The 19,605-nt window shown below is 38.6% G+C and overlaps 1 protein-coding gene across 12 annotated transcripts in view; it reads left to right on the forward strand.

The window, feature by feature from the left end:
* CTNND2 (catenin delta 2) overlaps positions 1-19,605 on the forward strand; it is a 648,554-nt gene that overhangs the window by 549,763 nt on the left and 79,186 nt on the right. For all 12 annotated transcript variants that reach the window (XR_010829527.1, XM_066992559.1, XM_066992566.1 and 9 more), the window contains 3 exons: positions 6,448-6,565; positions 10,474-10,659; positions 16,311-16,484. Coding sequence is in view for 11 of the 12 variants with exons in the window: in XM_066992559.1 (XP_066848660.1) it covers positions 6,448-6,565; positions 10,474-10,659; positions 16,311-16,484 (478 nt within the window). In the remaining variant the exon portion in view is untranslated. The remainder of the gene's footprint in view (positions 1-6,447; positions 6,566-10,473; positions 10,660-16,310; positions 16,485-19,605) is intronic.

Consider the following 19,605-nt stretch of genomic DNA (forward strand, 5'->3'; position numbering starts at 1 on the left):
AAGTTGAAACAGAGAGTTCATGAGCAGGAAGTTAAGAACCCATTTCATGAATTTACTGGTGCTGACTGCATCTATGTGTCAGTCTCTTTGTGCCTCAAGAGAACCCACCTCAGCATCTGACAATTTCTGTGATTCTTTCATAGGCATTTCTAACTCCCCAGCTCTCCCTGCTCAGCCTTTCTCTCATTCCACTGAGCCCCATGTTTCTCACACACATGACACACAGCATGTTAGCAGGGCAACTTTCAGTACTTAAAGGTGATTGAGGCAGTCCTGCTTTCTAGCTTCCTCATTTCAGAGCAGGTCCCTTTGCAATCTTCAATACATGGCAGAGTTCATACAGAGCACCTCACAGAGAGAGTTTCATCCAAGCCTGACATCCTTGTAGTCCACTGCATGATGGCTCTTAGGACTAAAGCTCCTCCTGCAGTGCAGCAGCCTTGATAATAACAGGAATTTATGCACCAAGTACGTGTTTACAGCTGAACAGATTAGACATTCAGTGTAATATGTAGATGGGTCAGCCTGAAAAGGCTCTTCTGGGTATGATACTGATGATGAAATTGTGCGTGTGAGGGGGAGTTATTTTGGATGTTAAAATATGGGGCTTTCTAGCAGCTCAATGAATATGTGCTGAATAGCAAAATCTGCCTGCTGCCTCGCTCAAAATTATTCTCAGGCATTTTTTTTTGCTCAGTTGCAACTTGGTTATTCAGTATTCTCCTGAGGGATTTTCCCGTGCTAGTATCCTCAGTGAAACATAAACTTAGTTCCTATGACATTAATGGCATTTTTTTGAGTTCTTGGTTTATATAAACTTCTCCCCCTCTCTGGGAAAACTCTCTCTTTTTTTGGCTATTATTTCAAGTAGAAGGATGGAAAAGATTGAAGCTGTTATCTTTAGTCCTTCTTACTCAAAACTTTTTGGAATGAAACTATACTTTGGATTCATCTTAAGTTTCATACCAAAGATAACTTCATAGTTACGCCTAAATTAGGTTATTGCCCTTTCTGTGTCTGTCCTTTCTAGTCTATAGGAAAAAAATACATATACTGAATATTAAACATGCTTTTTCTTTTTAACAAGGGGCCATAAGAAGGACCAATCTCAATTTCATCTTTGCTAAACACAGATATTTTTTTCTCAATTATTATCGTACACGACTGCAGTCAGATCTGCAGTCTGTGGAACTGTTGCTGGTACAGAAAAGGTCGAACTACTTGATGAGATCTGAGCCTGCTCAAGGAGGACAGATGCCTCTGTAGATACTGTCTTTGCAATTCGTAGAACTACCACTGGGAGTAATGTCAGAAGTTTGCTAAGTGATCCCATATCCAGGGATGACATCCATAGGATGACTCTCAGCACAGTGGCTTTGCAGATGATCCATTCCATGTCCCTCTCTGGAGACCACACGCTGGAGGGAAGGGATGCCATCCAGAGGGATCTGGACAGGCTTGAGAGGTGGGCCTGTGTGAACCTCATGAAGTTCAACAAGGTCGAGTGTAAGGTCCTGCACTTGGCTTGGAGCAATCCCGAGCACAAATACAGCTGGGTGGAGAACGGACTGAGAGCAGCCCTGAGGAAGACTCAGAGGTGTTGGCTGATGAGCAGCTCGACACGAGCCAGCAATGTGCGCTTGCAGCCCAGAAGCCACCCGTATCCTGGGCTGCATCAAAAGCATTCTGGCCAGCAGGGCAAGGGAGGTGATTGTTCCCCTCTGCTCTGCTCTCATAAGACCCCACTTGAAGTACTGCGTTCAGCTCTGGGGCCCCCAGCACAAGGACATGGGCCTGTTGGAGTGAATCCAGAGGAGGGCCATGAGGACGATCAGAGGGCTGGAGCACCTCTCCTCTGAAGACAGGCTGAGGGAGTTGGGGTTGTTCAGCCTGGAGAAGAGAAGGCTTCAGGGAGACCTTACAGTGGCCTTCCAGTACCTAAAGGGGGCCTACAGGAAAGCTGGGGAGGGACTTTTGTCACAGAGTATAGTGGTAGGACAAGGGGGAATGGCTTTAAACTAAAAGAAGCTAGATTTAGAATGTTTGGAACAATTTATTTACTAATAAATTTGTAAATTTATTTACTAATTTATTTATTTGAGGCACTGGCACATGTTGCCCAGAGAAGCTGTGGATGCCCCATCCCTGGAGGAGTTCAAGGCCAGGCTGGATGGGGCTTTGGGCAACCTGTTCTGGTGTGAGGTGTCCATGCCCATGGCAGGGGCATTGGAATTTGATCTTTTAGGTCCTTTCCAACCCAAACTGTTCTATTCAATGCCTTAGTTATCTTATAGTCACCAGGATATTGTATGGAAAAAGACTCTAAAGGAGAGAGAAATTGCTTAGCACCACCCATCTTCCACCACCTCAAATCTCACAAAATTCATTGAATAGCTAAGGTAAGCACCAGGGTTGACAGGAATCAGGTATGTGTTGTGCAGTGAATACCTCTGTACCACCCAGTTCGTATCCGTAGAACACTGGATTGACATCGCCATTAAGTATGTCTGGAGGGTCATACCTTCTGTTAGTTATCAATCAGGTGATGACATGATAACTGTGATGCATCTTCCCATAAAACTGAAGCTGGATTATTGTAGTTCTCTTTCTATCCCTAGATCATTAGCAGAGTTGGTCTGCCACTTTTCAGAAAGTAGCAGAGTGATGAGCCATGGGTCTGAGCTCTTTTTCAGACTCTGTTCTTGGTGTTCTTCTCTTGAGAACAAGCTCTTTACATTAGCTGGTCTTTGGAGGTCCGAGTGAGACTTTCTGATTAACCTGAGAGTTACTCTTCAGTACTTTGTATTTTTGGTATTCCTGTGTGGGTGAATTCCATCTGAGATTAATTTGACTAGTTTACAGAGGTCTAAAGTGCTCCTTGTCCTAGATTCAAAATGTCAGCTTACACCTGATAAATCTTTTCTCACATATACCCTGTGAACAGAGCTTCCACACAGAAAGAAAATATACCAGGCAATCGAGCTTTTGCTGGGCTGCCTTTGTGATGGAAAACTATTTTTTTCCTGAAAATTTGTGCATTGTATCTCCATATCTTTTTAAAATCCAGAAAACATAGTTTCCCCTTTAAAACTATTTGGAGACCGACACTGGAAAAATATGCGTTTACTTAGTGGGACGTGTTACTACTGGTAGATAGTACTAATGCTCCATTTGATGGTTTGCACAGTGACCTGTAAATTCACAAATGACAAATCATGTCTTACTCCCTGTCACACTGCCAGCTACAGCTTGTTTGAGTTAACAACTAGAAATAAGAAAATTAAGATGGCAGAGGGCTTTCTTTGTCAGGTTGAGTAACCTGGAATTGTTTCTCTTGCACAGAACGTCATAGCCTAAACATGATCGTGGTCACATTAGAGCCCTTCTGTGAAAGATCTCAGTTAGCAATGATTTGCAAGGCTGAGAATATGTTTCCTGCAACAGAGGTGAAATGGGAATAGTTAGATAATACGATATATTTATTTTAAAATAAATAATTATTTCTACCTAAGTGTTCATGTGAAGTTTGGATTTGTCTTGTTTTTTAAGCTATTTCAAATCTAAATAAATGTGCTAGATCTGGAGAGGGCTGCAGTAGCTGTGAGCTGTATTCAAGAGGCGGTACTGAATCTACATGGAGACTTTTAAAAGGAGAAGCAGTCATGGGAATTCAGCATATCCACCTTGTGATTACAGAACCAGCTGGAGCATAATGAGGAAGGATGATAAACTGTAAAAGTGAACCTGACAGCTCTTCCATACAGGGAGAAGAAGTGCAATTTCTGTGCAAGATGTGCCCCTAGTGTGTCTGTATAAAGGCCTCATATTCCTTGCTTAGCTAGAAGCGAATGAGGCAGACAGCTCGCAGCTCAGGGACTAGAAGGTTGTCTGTATTGCTGACTTGCTGGGATGTTTCTGGTGAGCTTGGAGAGGAGCTGAGAGGCTTCCAGTCTAGGCAGGCTCTGGTGACATGCATATGGTCATGCTAGAGAGAAGGAGAAATCACCTCAGTGAAAAGACCAGGGAGAATGTATCTCTCTCTTTCAACTGGCCTGTGGTTTTGAAAGCTTGCACTCAGCATATGTAACTTAAGAAAATGAAAAAGCCTGGACATGCAATGGTAATAAAAAATGCTACATATAGTGCTGTTTAAAGGGATTCGGTAATATTTTAGCTTTTTTTTTTTTTTTTTTTTTTTAAATGATAGTGGTGCAAGGAAATGCAGCGTACTGAGGACACTTCCTCAGCATCCTCTTATTTTAATTTGTACAGTTATTCCATATGCAGTATTCTTTTAGGGCTGGATACAGCTTTCTTTCTCTTCCTGTTTTTCTTTATCTTGCCAGAGGGTAATAGAGTAGAATTTTAGATAAAAGAAGTTCACTAATCCCCTCTTCTCACCACCCACCCTCCACCCCCAGTGGACTTTTCAGATCCACGGCTCTGCTTGTCCTACTTTTGCTTCCCTTCAGGAATTTCAGGCAGAGCTGCTGAAAGGGGACAGTCTATTCAAAATATACCTAAGCTAGAGTCTCCAGCACTGCAAAAGCATAAGCACTGTTTGGGGAAAGCCATAGACTATAATTTTTATCTTCTGATTTCTATCACCCAAAGGGGGAGTCAGAAGATTTTCATCACTCAAAAGAGTGAGCTAATGAAAGATTTTTTTCCAGTTGATGCTTTCTGAATGATAGAATAGAGTTTCCTCCTGGGTTAGAAGAAAACTCAACTACTGCTTCTATAGCAGAAGAAGGGAAGAGGCGTAGAGTTCAGGGATCAGAAGAACAAGATGACATAAAACTTGCAAGAACACAAAACTTGCAAGCCATTATTGAGGGCACATTTCTGATCTGTGATGCAGGGAGAAGTGTGGAGTTTCTAGGAGAATGGAAAGCATGAATTTGTGTGCTGGCGAGATAAAGGAATTAATTCTGGTTACAGCTCCTGGACTGTATGTTTTTCATGGGACCGTCTGCATCCATGAAGGGAACCGCATTGAATTAATTGAGGCAGCTTGTGCGGGGGAGAGCAGGACTGATTAGGACAGTGTGGGGTGGCAAGTATAGCTTGAAAATCACATGTGCTTAGGGAGTAGAATCAATTAGGAACCTGAATTGAAGTGGTTGAGGGATGGTCCAGTTATGAGAGTACTTGATTAGGAAAAATCTTTGGTGCTTTATTGGAATGGAAATGCTCTTTTTTGGATGATAAGGAGGCAGAACAGGAAGAAGTAGATAGAGCAAAGAACTGAAAGGAAACCTTAAGTTCTTTTGCCTTCCTCCACCTAAAATTTATTCCGTTCTTCCAGGATTCGTATCTTCTTTCTGCCTTTAATACAAAGGCAATTTAAAATAGCGTAAAAGAAAGAAAGTGATTTCTTTCTTCCCAAATCAAATGACAAATGCCCTCTTTTCCATTTCCATACGTTCATATTGAGTACTTAGGGCTGATGGGAGTGCCTATCTGTTCTTCCTTTGTATAAACTTCAGGAGTGGGGAGAGGGAAGCTGTGGATGAGCACCTCAACAGAGGGATGTCTGCCCTTTCTGACGGAAACCATCTGTAAAGTTTTACCCCGTCCCTGAGACTGATAGCTCACCCATTTCCAATCAGAACCACTGCACAAATTTGAATACAAGTTTTCTCAGTTTTTCTTGATGTTAACAAGTACAGTTTCTATTTATATATGCACATTCATACAGAATTGTCATTTTATATCAATATTTTGAACTTTATAACACATATTATTCAGTAAAATTTGTTTCAGTTGCGTTTGTATAAAAACGTTTAGAAAGCCCTGTGGCCCTCTCTGAGAAACACAATTATTATTATTATGAGATGAGCTTTTGAATTTTGCAATGTAAAACAACTTGCAAATTATGATGTAAAGAGAAGATTTTGGCATCGGTGTTCACTCAAAAAGAGAGAAAAGGAAACACTCAAGTAAAATGAGAAACAAGCAATACCAGGTGTTTTATGTTATGCTTTGATAATCTTTTTCTCGCAGGTTAAGAGCCCCGACAACTGGGCTCTTCAAATCCTAAGAGATGTCTTTGGCAAAACCTCTAGAGTTTTCAAAGCTTGATTTATATGTACATATGCACATTTTAAAAACACTTTTTCATAAATATAAAACCATTCTTAAGAAAAAAAAAAAAAGAAATGATCATCTCTTCTCCAAATTATAGTAGGATGAGTCTCAGCTCAGGTAGGCGCATGCTGCTTGGCCTCTTAGCCCTTTCTTGCAGAGGACCTGATGACTTCCATTTGCTCCCCTCTGTGTTACATTTCCGGAACTCATTCACAGCTGTCTTCATTATTCACAGCTCTGAACTGATGAAAGGAGAAGAAACAAATGTTTTATCTGTATGTTAATTGCAAAAATGTTTGAGGAGGGGCAGTGGGCATGGAAGCTGTGCAGGTGGTGACCTTTGCTGTTGCCTTGCAGGAATGTCAGCTCTGCTGGAGAGGAGGCCCGCAGAAGGATGAGGGAGTGTGATGGCCTGACGGATGCATTGCTGTACGTGATCCAGTCTGCTCTGGGGAGCAGTGAAATTGATAGTAAGGTTTGTCATCTTTGTCTTTTCAGGAGCAAGAAATACAGATATTCAGGGTACCTCAGGACTATATAGTGACAGTTTTTCAAAAAATGCATCGCAGAGGGTGGCTTAGCAAAGAGTAGTTTAGTCCATCTTTTTCTTTTCCTTCTGTTGAGCTGTGTATTTCTGTGTGCTAAATATTGGATTTGTGTCCAGCTATGTAGTGTGTGCAGGTAATCATGTCTTCCTCTCACTTGGATTATTAACAGAGAAAATGTAATAACTGCTTTAAGAGCAAATGTCATACTCCATGTAAATGTCCGTATACTACTCTGCCAGGGTTACCTTAAAATTGATTTCCAATACCTAGTATGAGACAGACCTGATAATAGTGTGGTAGGCTTAAAAGGCAAATGAACAAAACAAACAAGTGGACAATTAATAGGCAATTTCACAGTGCTACCAACGTGATTTCTTCTTTGAAGAGGATCAATGAATGCTTTCAGTAACTCTTTTAAGATGTATTTTTACGTCAACTTCACTTCTTTGAAAGTACTAGGATATGGACATGATTCTCCAAAGGTGAAAGCACTGCTTAATTAAAAGGACATCAAGAACTTACAAATTGAAGGGTTGTAGTATATCAAATACATTAAAGTATTCCAGAGAAGAAGGAAAAGGCTAGCTTCAAATACTTTTTGCATTCAGTATACAGTGCTAAAGTAATTCAAATTGCTGCTTTAGGACAACCTTGGTCAATTTGCCAATCCTTAAGAATCAGAGTAGAGTGTCCTTTTACTTAGAGAAGTTTTAAAGCCTCCTGGCTTTGTATTTCTGAATGACCTTTCACAGAGTTGTCTATGAACCTCTGGTATTTTGTAGATTGGAGAGGGAAACAACCCAGAACTTTCTGTTTGTTAGCTAAACCAAATAGGTGAAACTTGGTCATACATTCAGGGGACAGAGGAAGGAATAACAGAAGGTTTCTAGCACACAGTGCAGGTCTGGCAGCAGAAGACCCCAAACCCACCACAACCTAGTAGTCTAGGGTAGGCTTTCCATTAGCAAACCTTTAGTAGAGTAGTAATGATCGAATGAAGCTCGCCAACAAAGTAGGCACCACGCTTTCAACAGGGCCCAGAGCAAACCCAGCAGCCACCTTCCTGCCCCTTAGTGCCACCTCCTGCAGAGCAGCTCAGAAATGTGGGGGCGATTTTTGCTTCATTAGCTTTGGAAAAGCTGAACTGGGAGTTGTTTCAAAGCTCCCTGACTCAGTTTGTCTATCAGAAAGAAGTTCGGGGGCATCACTGGAGCAGACCAGGAGGTAGATTGAGGAGTAGGGAAGAAAGCATGTTCCTCACCATCCCACGGCTTAGCTGCTGCTCTTTGAACAGTTTCTTTGTAGGTGACCAGGCTGATTTCAAGATTGTTATACTACTAAAGGGGCTAAATAAGGAGCACAGTAAGCTCCCTGTTTTGCCTCTTATCACTAATGTGGAATGCTCCCTCTATGCCCTCATTTGTAACTGTTGTGGACTTGGTAAAAACTGTAGGCTAAATCATATTGAGAAAAAAATGAGGACATGAGACAAAAATTATTCTCCCTGACTTAGTAGTTTTAACCTCTCGTTTAGCAGATTTTCAACTCTATGATGTAAAGCACTTGTGCAGTTAAAGAAAAAACATCAAACTGTTGTCTCTTGTCTTGCATCCTTTTCACGAAGTAGAAAGTGGTTTTAATTAAACCTAATAATTTAATAACTGGCTCTAAATCATTTTGTAATCTAGTTTCAAAAATGCTGCTGCTATAACAATTTTATAGGTTTTTTTTTTGTTATAAATGTCATTTTCCAAATGCCATGACAACTGTGCTACTAGATAATTTTATAGTAGTGTTATTGACAAAGAACTGAATGCTGAAAAACAGGTCCCTGCTCTTGCAAACTCCGAAAGAGGGTGTGGGACTCGTAAGCACTAGCAGAATTGATAAATGATTCATGCAGGTGCAGTTAAGAGTGCATAAATCTTACCAACTTATGAACATCTTGGCAGTGATGTCTTCTAATAAGAAAAAGCTATGATACTTCATGATGTTAAAAGTGAGTGAGTTAGGTGTGGTTACGTGACAAAGCTTCTGTTCTTAACTTAATTTGATCTATTAAAGAAGAAAGGCTGCCAAACTTGTATTTCAGCTGTTTATGATGAAACTGAAGACGTATCTGTAGGAATGAGGAATGCAAGGTCCTTTGAAAGTTCAGAGGCATAAATCAGAAAGCAGTGAGGTCTGTCCAGCTACATGAATAAACGAGCTTTCTTGTCTTGTATGAGTTCACCCAAATGACAAAGGTATTGGTTGCATTCAAGGCCATATCAGTTTTTATTGTGAGGTAAAATTGTCCTCACGGTGGACTCAGCAAACTGTTCTTGGCAGAATGAAAATGTAAAGTGTGGAAACTATTATTTGTAAGAATGGGAAATAAAATATCAAACCATAATCAACAAACACAAAGCTCCAACTTCAGCAAGTTATGGCTATACAGAAGTAACTGTTAGCAACAGTGAATAAAATTCGAATATGGAAGTATTAAAGAAGAGTAAGAGGAAACAAACGTTTTTAAAATTTATGGTCACTATAAGGTCATAGCTTTCAAGTATGGAAGGTACTAGGAGGTTTTACATTTTCTATATATATATTTTATACATGTTTATATATTTGGCTGGAGATTTCAAATCAGTGCAAGTATAATGTGAAGTTTCATTTACTCAAAAAATAATAATAATCCTGTCTGGATAAGTCTGTTAAATACCATCTCACAACTAATGTCATCTCAAAAACTGTGTGCCAAATGCATACCTGGCACAAGCTCATACAATGCATGGAAGTAAATGAAGCTCCATCTGCTTGCCTTGCTGGTGAACATGGCAGAGTAGGATAGAGCTGAAAACCTCATATTCATTCTGTTCTGGGTTAATGGAGCATCAGAGCTGGGCTGTAGTGACTATCACTTCTAATCTCCCCAGAGCATTAGGAACAGTTGAAACAGATACAGATGGATAACTTTTTTTTTTTTTTAAACCATGCTCTCCCTGCCTTCAGAAATTAAGCGAGATTCTTCTAATGATGGTCAAAATAAATTGAGCCAGGTATATGAGAAGGCTTCAAGCAAGTCTAAAATTGAACTTGTTTTAGACTTAAAGAAAGTCTGCTGAATTATCAGTGCCATCTTTTTCCTCCACTGGGTCTCAGTCCATTTCTGGATCTTCAGCAATATCTTTTGCACAAGGCCCAATCTATTTGGGGACAAATGAATGAAAGGCTGTCCACTAATCATTTGCAGCCTGGCTAAAAGCAAGAGTCCTGAAATTCGTAATCTTGCTTCTCAGCCTCGAGAAACATGATTTGTTAATGTTACAAGTACTTCTGAAACAGTACTCAGATCCCATTTTTTCTGGTAATTCTCATAGAATTGATGGCAGAAATAAATGTTATTTCTGGTTTAAAAGCAAACAAATGTACAGAACTGTTGCCACTTTCTCTGTAGTGTTTTCTGTTCACCAAAGGGGGAATTCACTGGCTTTCTCTGTGCATTTGCATTCTCTTGATCGCTTTTTACCTTGGCTTCTATTTTACATAAGGCTCCAGCATGAAGTTCAGAAAGACAATAAAAAAATCGTGGAAAAAATATTGCCCAGACTGCTGTTTTCTCTCTTTCTCTCCATAAAAAGAGGGTGTGAGATCTTGCCAGTTTTTTCTACATCTCTTAAGCAGTGGTTAACCCTCAGGAGTAAGGTTATGAACAGATAAAAATTGTGGTAGGAAAATGTATGTGCAAAGATTAGTGATATTTTGTCTGCTTTGTATACAGAGTGAGCAAGGGAAGGATTTTAATTTTTTCTGTTTTTCTTTGTTGCATTTTTTTTGTCACACTTTTCAGACCGTTGAAAACTGTGTGTGCATTTTGAGGAACCTCTCATACAGGCTAGCTGCAGAAACATCTCAGGGACAGCAGATGGGAACAGATGAACTTGATGGATTACTCTGTGGCGATGCCAATGGAAAAGACACGGAGAGTTCAGGATGCTGGGGGAAGAAGAAGAAGAAAAAGAAATCACAAGATCAGGTAATGAAAGTTACTTGCGGTTGCATTGCAAGTAGCTGAAATGCCCGTCATGAAAATATAAATAATTAATGCACCGTATTAGAAATAAAGTACATAGGGCATAATATGCAAAACTGTTGCCTTTGTTAATTAGCTGAGAGCTTACAGCAGAGCATGGTTCTGCAGTAATGAAGAGAAATATATTTGCTGGACAGAGTTCCATGTTACATGTCGGCACCTGGAAACTGTAGTTATGTGTATACTGTGAATGGAATAAGTACTGTAAACTGCTCAGTCAATTAAAGGAAACTTTCTATGGTTAAAAGTTTGTCTTAACATTCAGATGTAATCTGCATGCACAGCCATGTGTGTAGAGAGGCCTTGATACAGACAAACATCAGGCTTATAATTAGAATCATAGAATCAGAAATCATCTAGGTTGAAAAAGACCTTCAAGATCAAGTCTAATCGTCAACCTGACCTACTGAATCTCATCACTAAACCATGTCCCTTCAAGCCATGTCTACACATCTCATGAACACCTCTAGGGGACTCCACCACCCCCCTGGGCAACCCATTCCAGTGCTTGACCAATTCATACATATATGTATTTGTTTCAAAGTTAGTCTCATACTCTGCCTTTGCATTTTAAGAGGAAACTGTACAGGACTGAATCAAGTGCTGTGAGTGAATGTTGTGCATGTTTTGATATAATTAATGTTGTTACCAAAGATTGAGGATTACGGTCTTTAGTTTCCTCAAGTTATTTGAGGTACTGTGGGTTTTTGATTTAGGTGCATTGAAAGTATGTTTATTTCCTTACTTTTGCATTCTGACTGAAAAACTGGAGAATGCTGGCAGTGATATTACAGACCTTGTTTTATCACACACTAGCAATGAGAATGGCTACTGATTTATGAACTTTTTCCAGTGACCTGTGATGGTAGCAGGTAGTTCTCCATCTCTTACTAGACCTACTCCTTTCCATTACCACTTGTTTTTCTTTCAGATTGCTCAAAGGCAATATTCATCTGAGCAAGCAATTAGGCAAACAGGGTACTTGAATAAATGATATAAACCGTTATTGAAAATATTCCAGATTTCATAAAGGCAAATTCTATTAATGTGGAAGAGTTGTAGGAACATTAGCAAGCTAAGATTCAGGTGCTGAAAAATGCAGTGGTCACGACTAGTAAGATTTTAATTTCGCCTGCTCTTGTAGTTAAACACTGCAGTCATTAGATAGCCTGCATTTATTATGGCCTTTTGGGGGGATTCCTGTGTTAGGCTGCAATGAGATTAGAGTGCCAAATCAAACTAAGTTTATCCCATAAAGCAGTCATCATCCCTGTTCCTGAATTAACAGTTCCCACAAACTATGCTTGCAGTTATCCAAAGTGCAGAAAGAAAAATAGCATGTCTGGATATGAATGGGTCATACTGTAACACACCTGTCTTTCTTTTGTCACTTAACTTCAGATTTCTGCTCTTTACAGCACTGGCCAGTGCAACTCTTGGACAACAGTTTCCCAAAGAGATTGTTGGACTGACATGCCTAGGGACAGCTGGCATAGACTTCCACAGTCACTAGGATATGCAGGATCTGAAATCATTGTCCTGTTTGTTTAAAAGTCTTTGGAATTTCAAAAAATGCTTTTGGTGAGGACTGTTAAATTGCTGATAAAATTTTTTTAGTTTTTTTTAATGTGGATACAAAGAGCATAGCTACAGCATTATAAGAGTATCTTAAATGCCTAGGATCACTGGGGAAAGTTTTTAGACATTGATGGATTTTGTTTGGTTGTGTTTTGTTTTTTTCCTAGATATTCTTGTTTTAGTAGTCATATTTTGTATAGGAAAATGCCCATGTTTAATAAATGAAAATAATATCACTTGTTTTGTTTCAGAGGTAAAAGATATTTATATTTTGATACTCTTTAATAACACCTCCTAATTTGAATTTTTAGTGGGGAAAAAATAAAGAACACTAAACTCTTACAGAGTTGAAACCTTTCCAGTTATTCAGTACAATCCTGCTATAAACATTTTTTTTATTAAAAGAGAAATAATATGATAGATAACTGGTTGTGTGGCATGGAGAAGCACCTCAGTGAGTGATCTTTTTCTCCTCTCAAAGTTCCTTAGTAATGTGAAAACTTGAAAAACTTATTAGAGTACTCTTACTCTCAAAAGTCTTAAAGTTCTTAAAGATCCTTACATTCAGCTTTTTATTCTTCTTGACTTTCATCTCTTCTTTGCACCAGTTTCAGGAAATGAGAGATTCATATCTCACCCACATAACGAAGAGTTTGTCAGCTTCAGCCACAATATATGTGGGTAATTTCAGCTGAAGCAGGGAAGCCTGGAAAGAATACTTCTTTATGACTTGCTTCCTCCTTAGCATAAGCTAGGAAGAGTAATTGAATACAGTTGTCTTCTTTTTCAGAGGTTCCTACTACATCCATAGCCTATCTCAAATAGACCTTATTGATCATTCCTGATGGTCTGCAACAACACAGTAACTGTTCCAGTAATTCACTGGTTAGAGTCATTTAACACGCTGCCTCGGCTCATTAATATTGAGCAAGGTGAACTACAAAGCAACTTCTGCCACGTCTTAGCCACTGTTTGAGAAAATGTGTTGTTATATTGTTTTAGGAAATTGCCTTTTTTTGGCCTGGGAAGCTGATGTTTATATCTATAGGAAAGAAAATAAATGGGTGAAGGTCAGGAGAATTTCCTTTGCGATAACTTCTTTTCTGACCTGTGTTAGTCCTGCATGCCCCATGTCTCAGGTGAGGCGCTGGTCTCATGTAGGAGGAAGATGCCAGAAGCCATTAAGCCCTTCAGTGAGACTTTAGCCGAGATCACACATGCAGGAGGAAAGAGCTAAGCGTGGAAACAGGGAGAGCATGAAAGGTCACAGATGTTTTTGACCTCTGCCTTCCAGAAGGGATCAGGACCTGGCTACAGGAGCATCTTTTTTGTGACTCTTTGTTGCGTGACCTTTAAGAGGCTACCACAGGTGCAGTACGTATGCTGTGCGTGATTAGCAGTTAACCCCTGCCTGTGTGTGTCACTCAGCTGCTCCAGGCACACACACCAAGTCTGAAGAACGGTGCAGGAGGCTTATGCAGTGCCTCACTGCCTTTACTGCACCCTCGCCACACGTGCATGTGAGGTACCAAACCTTCCGTCACCCTTCCAGTGACTCTGACGCATCACAGTGTTGAGAAAAGGTCTCCCACAGACATTTTCCCTCCTAGTTGGTAATAAAATAGCACAATTGTGTACTAAAAGTGAGTAGCAAGAACAGCAGGGAAATGCAGTAATTTGTCACACATTTTTTAAAAATACTTTCTCATTACTGGGCAGAATGGCAAAACCATGTTAAATATTAATTTATCTGCAACTATGATTCCTAGTGTGTTATATGTACCAGTACAGCATGAGCACATATACAGCTCTATCTATATCAGCTGATTTTCACTGATTTTCAGCAGTCCTTGGGATTGTAAGAGTGTAAATACTTGAGGTTTGTGGTTTTTTTTAATTATATCCCCACGTGCACAAAAAATATATTGGATAGATCTGATACATTTGATACATGATAGGTACTTCGTCCCTGAGATAGTATAAGTACCCTGTGCAAACTTTTCAGTTGTATAATGCATCTGTGATACATGCAAATTGGAATGAGATGGATGAAGACCTGAACTTCTGCCCTCAGACATCACAAGTCAATCATTAGTGGACTTACTAAGCCCAAATTTGGTGTGAAGTCAGATTTGATCTGGAAGGCATGTTTCTCATTTGTTTTCCAAAAAGTTCTGACAGTGCAAATGATTGAATTCCAAGAGTTAAAATAAGAAGCAGGTTTTAATGTATTTTTTATGAGCTGGCAAGAGGACGTTTCTGGCAATAATGGTGATTTATATGGACTGAATTGGAGAACAGAGTCATATACAGTGAAATCAACCTATTGGTTTAAAGGCAGAAATGAATTGAAAAAAAATCTTAGAACAGCCCTATAACAGCATTTTTTAAAGGGAATTTTTTGTTCCAGAAGGCAGTTTTCCTCGTTTCCCAGCCACAGCTGGGTATTGCTGTGCCAATTCTCTTAAACTATGGTAACTTTTGTCCAGTGCAGTGAGTTTTATATCAGAGCAACTTTCTGGTTTTGAGTAACAGCTTGTGTGTATTAAACAGTCCCACTAGCTTTCCATTTTGGTGTTTGTTTTACTTTAATTCAGAAAAAAAAAATAGTATTCTTGATTCTCAGTAGTAATCTAACAAAATCTTGTTACAATTGATTAAGATATGTTAGTCGGTATTGGATAAAGATTCATTGTCCTTTAGATTATGTGTAGATTTCTAAAATTAGCTTAAATAAAATTATAGTTTATACTTTTGAAAATGAGAGAATCTAGGTCTTTCCCAGTGTGAGTACTGTTGTTATGAATCATAACTGATTAAATCAACTAGGAAAATTAACAGTTGCAAGTCTACACAAGGAATTAATTTGCCCTGTACTAACTTTGTATGTCTAGTAGATATTTAATGTTCTGATACATATTTTTTATCTACATAATCACAGTAGGCATTAAAAGCTTTATTTTGTACCACAACATGAAATCTGTGCGTGTCAGAGGTGTTATAAAAAAGACTGTATTAAAAAATCAAGGCTTGGTTTTAGTAGGGGTATTAAGGCTGTGAATTTTCTAAATCCATTTATCAGTACAAAGCAAAGCAAAGTAAAATACACGTTTTCTGCATATGTAGATAAAAATTACGTATTTAAAATATCATTAAAAATGTATTCCACAAATTACTTTTGTTTAGAAAAATAAAAATGGTCCTTGAATGTCCTTCTTCTAAGATGTTTCATGCTTAAGTGCAAGTTTTGTGCATTCCAGTAGAAAGGTATGTCAGTGTTATGCTAGAATAAGGTTTCTCTTTCCAGTAGGAGTAGCTTTTATGCAATATCCAGCTTCTTGTCCAGGTTTTAATATCAACGATTTGGGATATCAGGCTAGGGTCATTTTCATGACAAAACACTGTATTTGGTGAGAGGAAGAGTGTGTTATGTGAGAGTTGGTCCTACCAAACAAATCAGAATCTAAAACCTGAAGGTTGCCTGATGCTATGGCCAAATGCACGCAGAACACGTGCAGGCATTCAGAAGTTACATGGCTGGGGAAGATTTACACCTCAGCCATGCTTGGACCTGTCAAGGGATGGTGTGCTCGTGCCCTTGAATGATTTAGTTTTCTCGAGTTGTTAGTTTTTCCCTCTCATGAAAAGAGAGATTGCAGAGAACTGATCAGATCCCTTCCTATGCAAGTTCTAGATTTACCTCTTAATACATGTTTATGTTCAGTTGATTTCTGTTCCCAACCAAATAAATGCAGTGAAAAGTGTTTTTATTATGTCAGCTAGCTATGTCACTGTGATTTTTGCCAATGCTACAGCTCTTCTGTAAAGAGTGTTCTGTAGGAAATTTCATTTCCCTATGAAGAATCATCACATGAAATGCTAAAATTGAGAGTGGTCGCTTGTGTGCACGCAGACGCCTACATGCACACACATATAATGTGTTATAGCTTCAACTGAGACAGCTCTCAAGTACGTCACTGTTCCTTGCTGACAATCTGATTTTTATTTTCCAACAGTGGGATGGAGTAGGACCTCTCCCAGACTGCGCAGAACCACCCAAAGGAATCCAGATGCTGTGGCACCCTTCAATAGTCAAACCCTACCTCACACTTCTTTCTGAGTGCTCAAATCCAGACACGCTGGAGGGGGCAGCAGGGGCACTGCAGAACTTGGCTGCTGGGAGTTGGAAGGTAGGAATATTGACCTGATAAGTATTTCTTTTTAATTCAGAACTCTCTACAAATGACAGCAAATCGTTGGTATAAGTTTATCTGAGTGCTCCTGATAGTGGATTAACTCTCTGTTTTCACAGAACTATCTGCAGTCAAAGCTGAGATAGTATTTTAAGTCCTCTGAACTGATACAGATAATCATATCATAGGAAAAGTCAGCACACAGCAGTGAAAAATCACATTGGTCAAGTATGAAAAATTGCTGCTGAAAACCAATATCCAAATGTGGAGATGCAGCATCTTTATGAATCTGTAGTGGCAGAACCATGAAAAATGAGTCAAAAATATCACCAGTGACAATCAGATGAAACCATATTGTTTTGTCACTGGAGAAACCGGTTGACATTTTGTTTCCTATTGAGAAACTAGGCAGGAACATAGCAAGATATAAATTAAGTGACGCCAACACAAATAATCAATCTCATCATCTACTTTTTAAAAATATTAAGAAATTATTAACATACGTCAACAGAATGACTAAACGTGTACAATTAGCAAGAAAATGCTTAGTCAAGGCACTATGTTCCAGCGAATCCTACTTTTCAGTTGTAATGTAATGATCCATTTTCCCTCTCCAATTATTTCTAGTGTATTGAGGAAAAAAAATAAGAATTTATTTACTGGATTTAGAAAATATTCCTGAATTTAAAATAAATCAGTAAAATCAGAGATAACAGATGAGCTTGTTTTACTTTTTAGGGCAATTTGTCAAACTGATTTGATTGGGTGAAAGTACTTACTATCTAGTCCTGTTGTATAAAGGTAATGCAATGGTTTTAAGTTTACTCTCCATGGGAAGTTTTCATATTTACAATGAACACATGTATAGGGAAATGCAGTTATCAAAATTAGGTCTTAGAAGGTGTCCTGTTTGGTTTTAAGCACGTGGTCATTCATATATGAAGTGTGTATAAGTACCAATTTCAGTAAGTGTTACTTCCGAAATATTATACCTGAGGCTAATGAATGTCATTTTTTTCCCATACAATTTTATTGGAAGTTGAGTTGGCACATTCAGCAGATCTTTAGAGGATGATTGTGATTTTTTTGAGTACTGCATTCCACCAAACTTATAAAATTCCTTTGACTGTTACATTCAATAACATGATGAAGTGAGTGAAAAGTCTCTGTCCAGGGGTTTTGCCCTACGAAGTGCTATGTATACACTGTGCCTGAAAATCATTATAAGTTTATTATTCTCATATTGTAGATCACATCAGATGGTTGTGTGATTCTGGCACAGAAAAGTGATAAATGTGCTTTATTCATCTGGGAATGGGTGTAGCCCTAGTCCAAATGAGAAAACAATGCATTCGTTATTTGCCAGCACTAATTGGAGTGCTAAAATCCAAGCAGTGCCCTCTCTCCCATTTCTAATAAATCTTTATCTGTCATCCTTTAGTTCACAGATGTGTACAGTGAACTAGAGAGGAAGAAGAGCTCCGCAGAGCTCTTGGACAAGTGATGTGGTAGAAAAACTGATTTGAACTTTAATACTATCCATGCTGATACCATGGAAAAAGCTTGGTTGTTCTCTTGTTGCTCTATTTTTCTAAAGATTCACCAATTTCATTACAAGTGATGTGCAGACACAAAATGAATATCCTTAATTTCACATGTCATACCAGCCATTTTTGTGAGGGGAATAATCGTCTTTGGGGATTACATAAGCATTGATGTTTCCACCTTTTGACCTCTCTTTTCCACTGCTGCAGTCTTCTGGATATAAAATGACTGGAATAAAAGATAGAAAAATCTTAAGAGGTTATTCCTAAGGGAGATTTTCTTTCTTCTTTTCTTTTTCTTTTTGTCGAGCTCCTGCAAGAAATTATATTTGTATAAAGAATGGGAAAACGGGAAATGATTTTTTTTTCTTGAAGTTTATCAAGAAATACTTTATGATAAAGCAAAAGAGGAAAAGAGCAAACTGTATTAAAACAGATGAAGTTGCAGTTAATAATAAATAGCAATTGTGGTGGTATTTTTCCCCCCCAAATAACATTATCTTAATGCCAGAAAAATTCCAGAATATATGAGGTAGCCAGTGCACCAGGCATGCTCAAACACTTCCAAAGATACAGTCTGGTCTGGAAAAAAAAAATCCAGTACAGTTCATACACTTGTATGGTTCTTTTCTAGCAGTTCCACCCTTCTTGTTCCTGTGGTATAAAGCTGACTAAATCCCCTTCGGTAACAGAGAGGTAACACTTTTAACACAGGCAGTGCTTAATCAATATCATTATGAAGGGAAAGTGAGTAGATAAAAGGAAACCTCGAATAATTACAAAAAAAAAGAAAAATTCTAAGGGATTTAGATAAATGTCTTCCACCAGAATTAACAGATGATGTGTGTCTAAATCCCCTAGACTACTTTTGAAAGTTTCAAACACAGAAGCAGCAGTACATAGCTCTAAGGATTAACAGATGAAAAGGGCTGAAAGGGTTTTTATTTCGGGGAATACAGTTTTTCATTGATCCATACACGTAAAATCAACATATGCACATAATAAATCTTAATCTCTAGTACATTTTTAGCGCTGTTTAACTTGCAGGAATTCCTCCTAAAGCCAAGCACTACAAAAAAAAAAAAAGGGCTAAATAAATGTACTTGCATAATATTATTCTCTGTCAAGATAAAACACTTTGGGCCAATGTCTTGCCATAATATTACCTGAAGTTCTGCCATGTATACCCATTTGTAGAGTAAATTTGATTTTTTTTAAATGATTAATAAAATATTTGGTCCCTGCAGTTATTATTAGAACCCAAACAATCTATAATGAATCAAAAAAGGAGCATAATGGTGATAAATACATTAACCAGTCCAAATGTAAGCTTACCAATAAAACATGATTCTGACCTGAGGTGTGAGAGAGGATATTTTCGGTGTGAGAAAGGATATTTTCAGTGCAAGAACTTAACTTGGGAAAGATGATGTCTGTATATCTTGATTTTGACACATATTCTGGTTCTGAAGAATAGATTGACAGTTTATACAGAAAGCAGGATTTTAGAGTAGAGTCTGTTTCAGGTGAATTTGGAAGTTCCTTCATCTCTCTTTACTGCACCAGGGCAAAAT

Source organism: Anser cygnoides, chromosome 2, assembly GCF_040182565.1.
Source record: "Anser cygnoides isolate HZ-2024a breed goose chromosome 2, Taihu_goose_T2T_genome, whole genome shotgun sequence".
Lineage (NCBI taxonomy): Eukaryota > Metazoa > Chordata > Aves > Anseriformes > Anatidae > Anser > Anser cygnoides.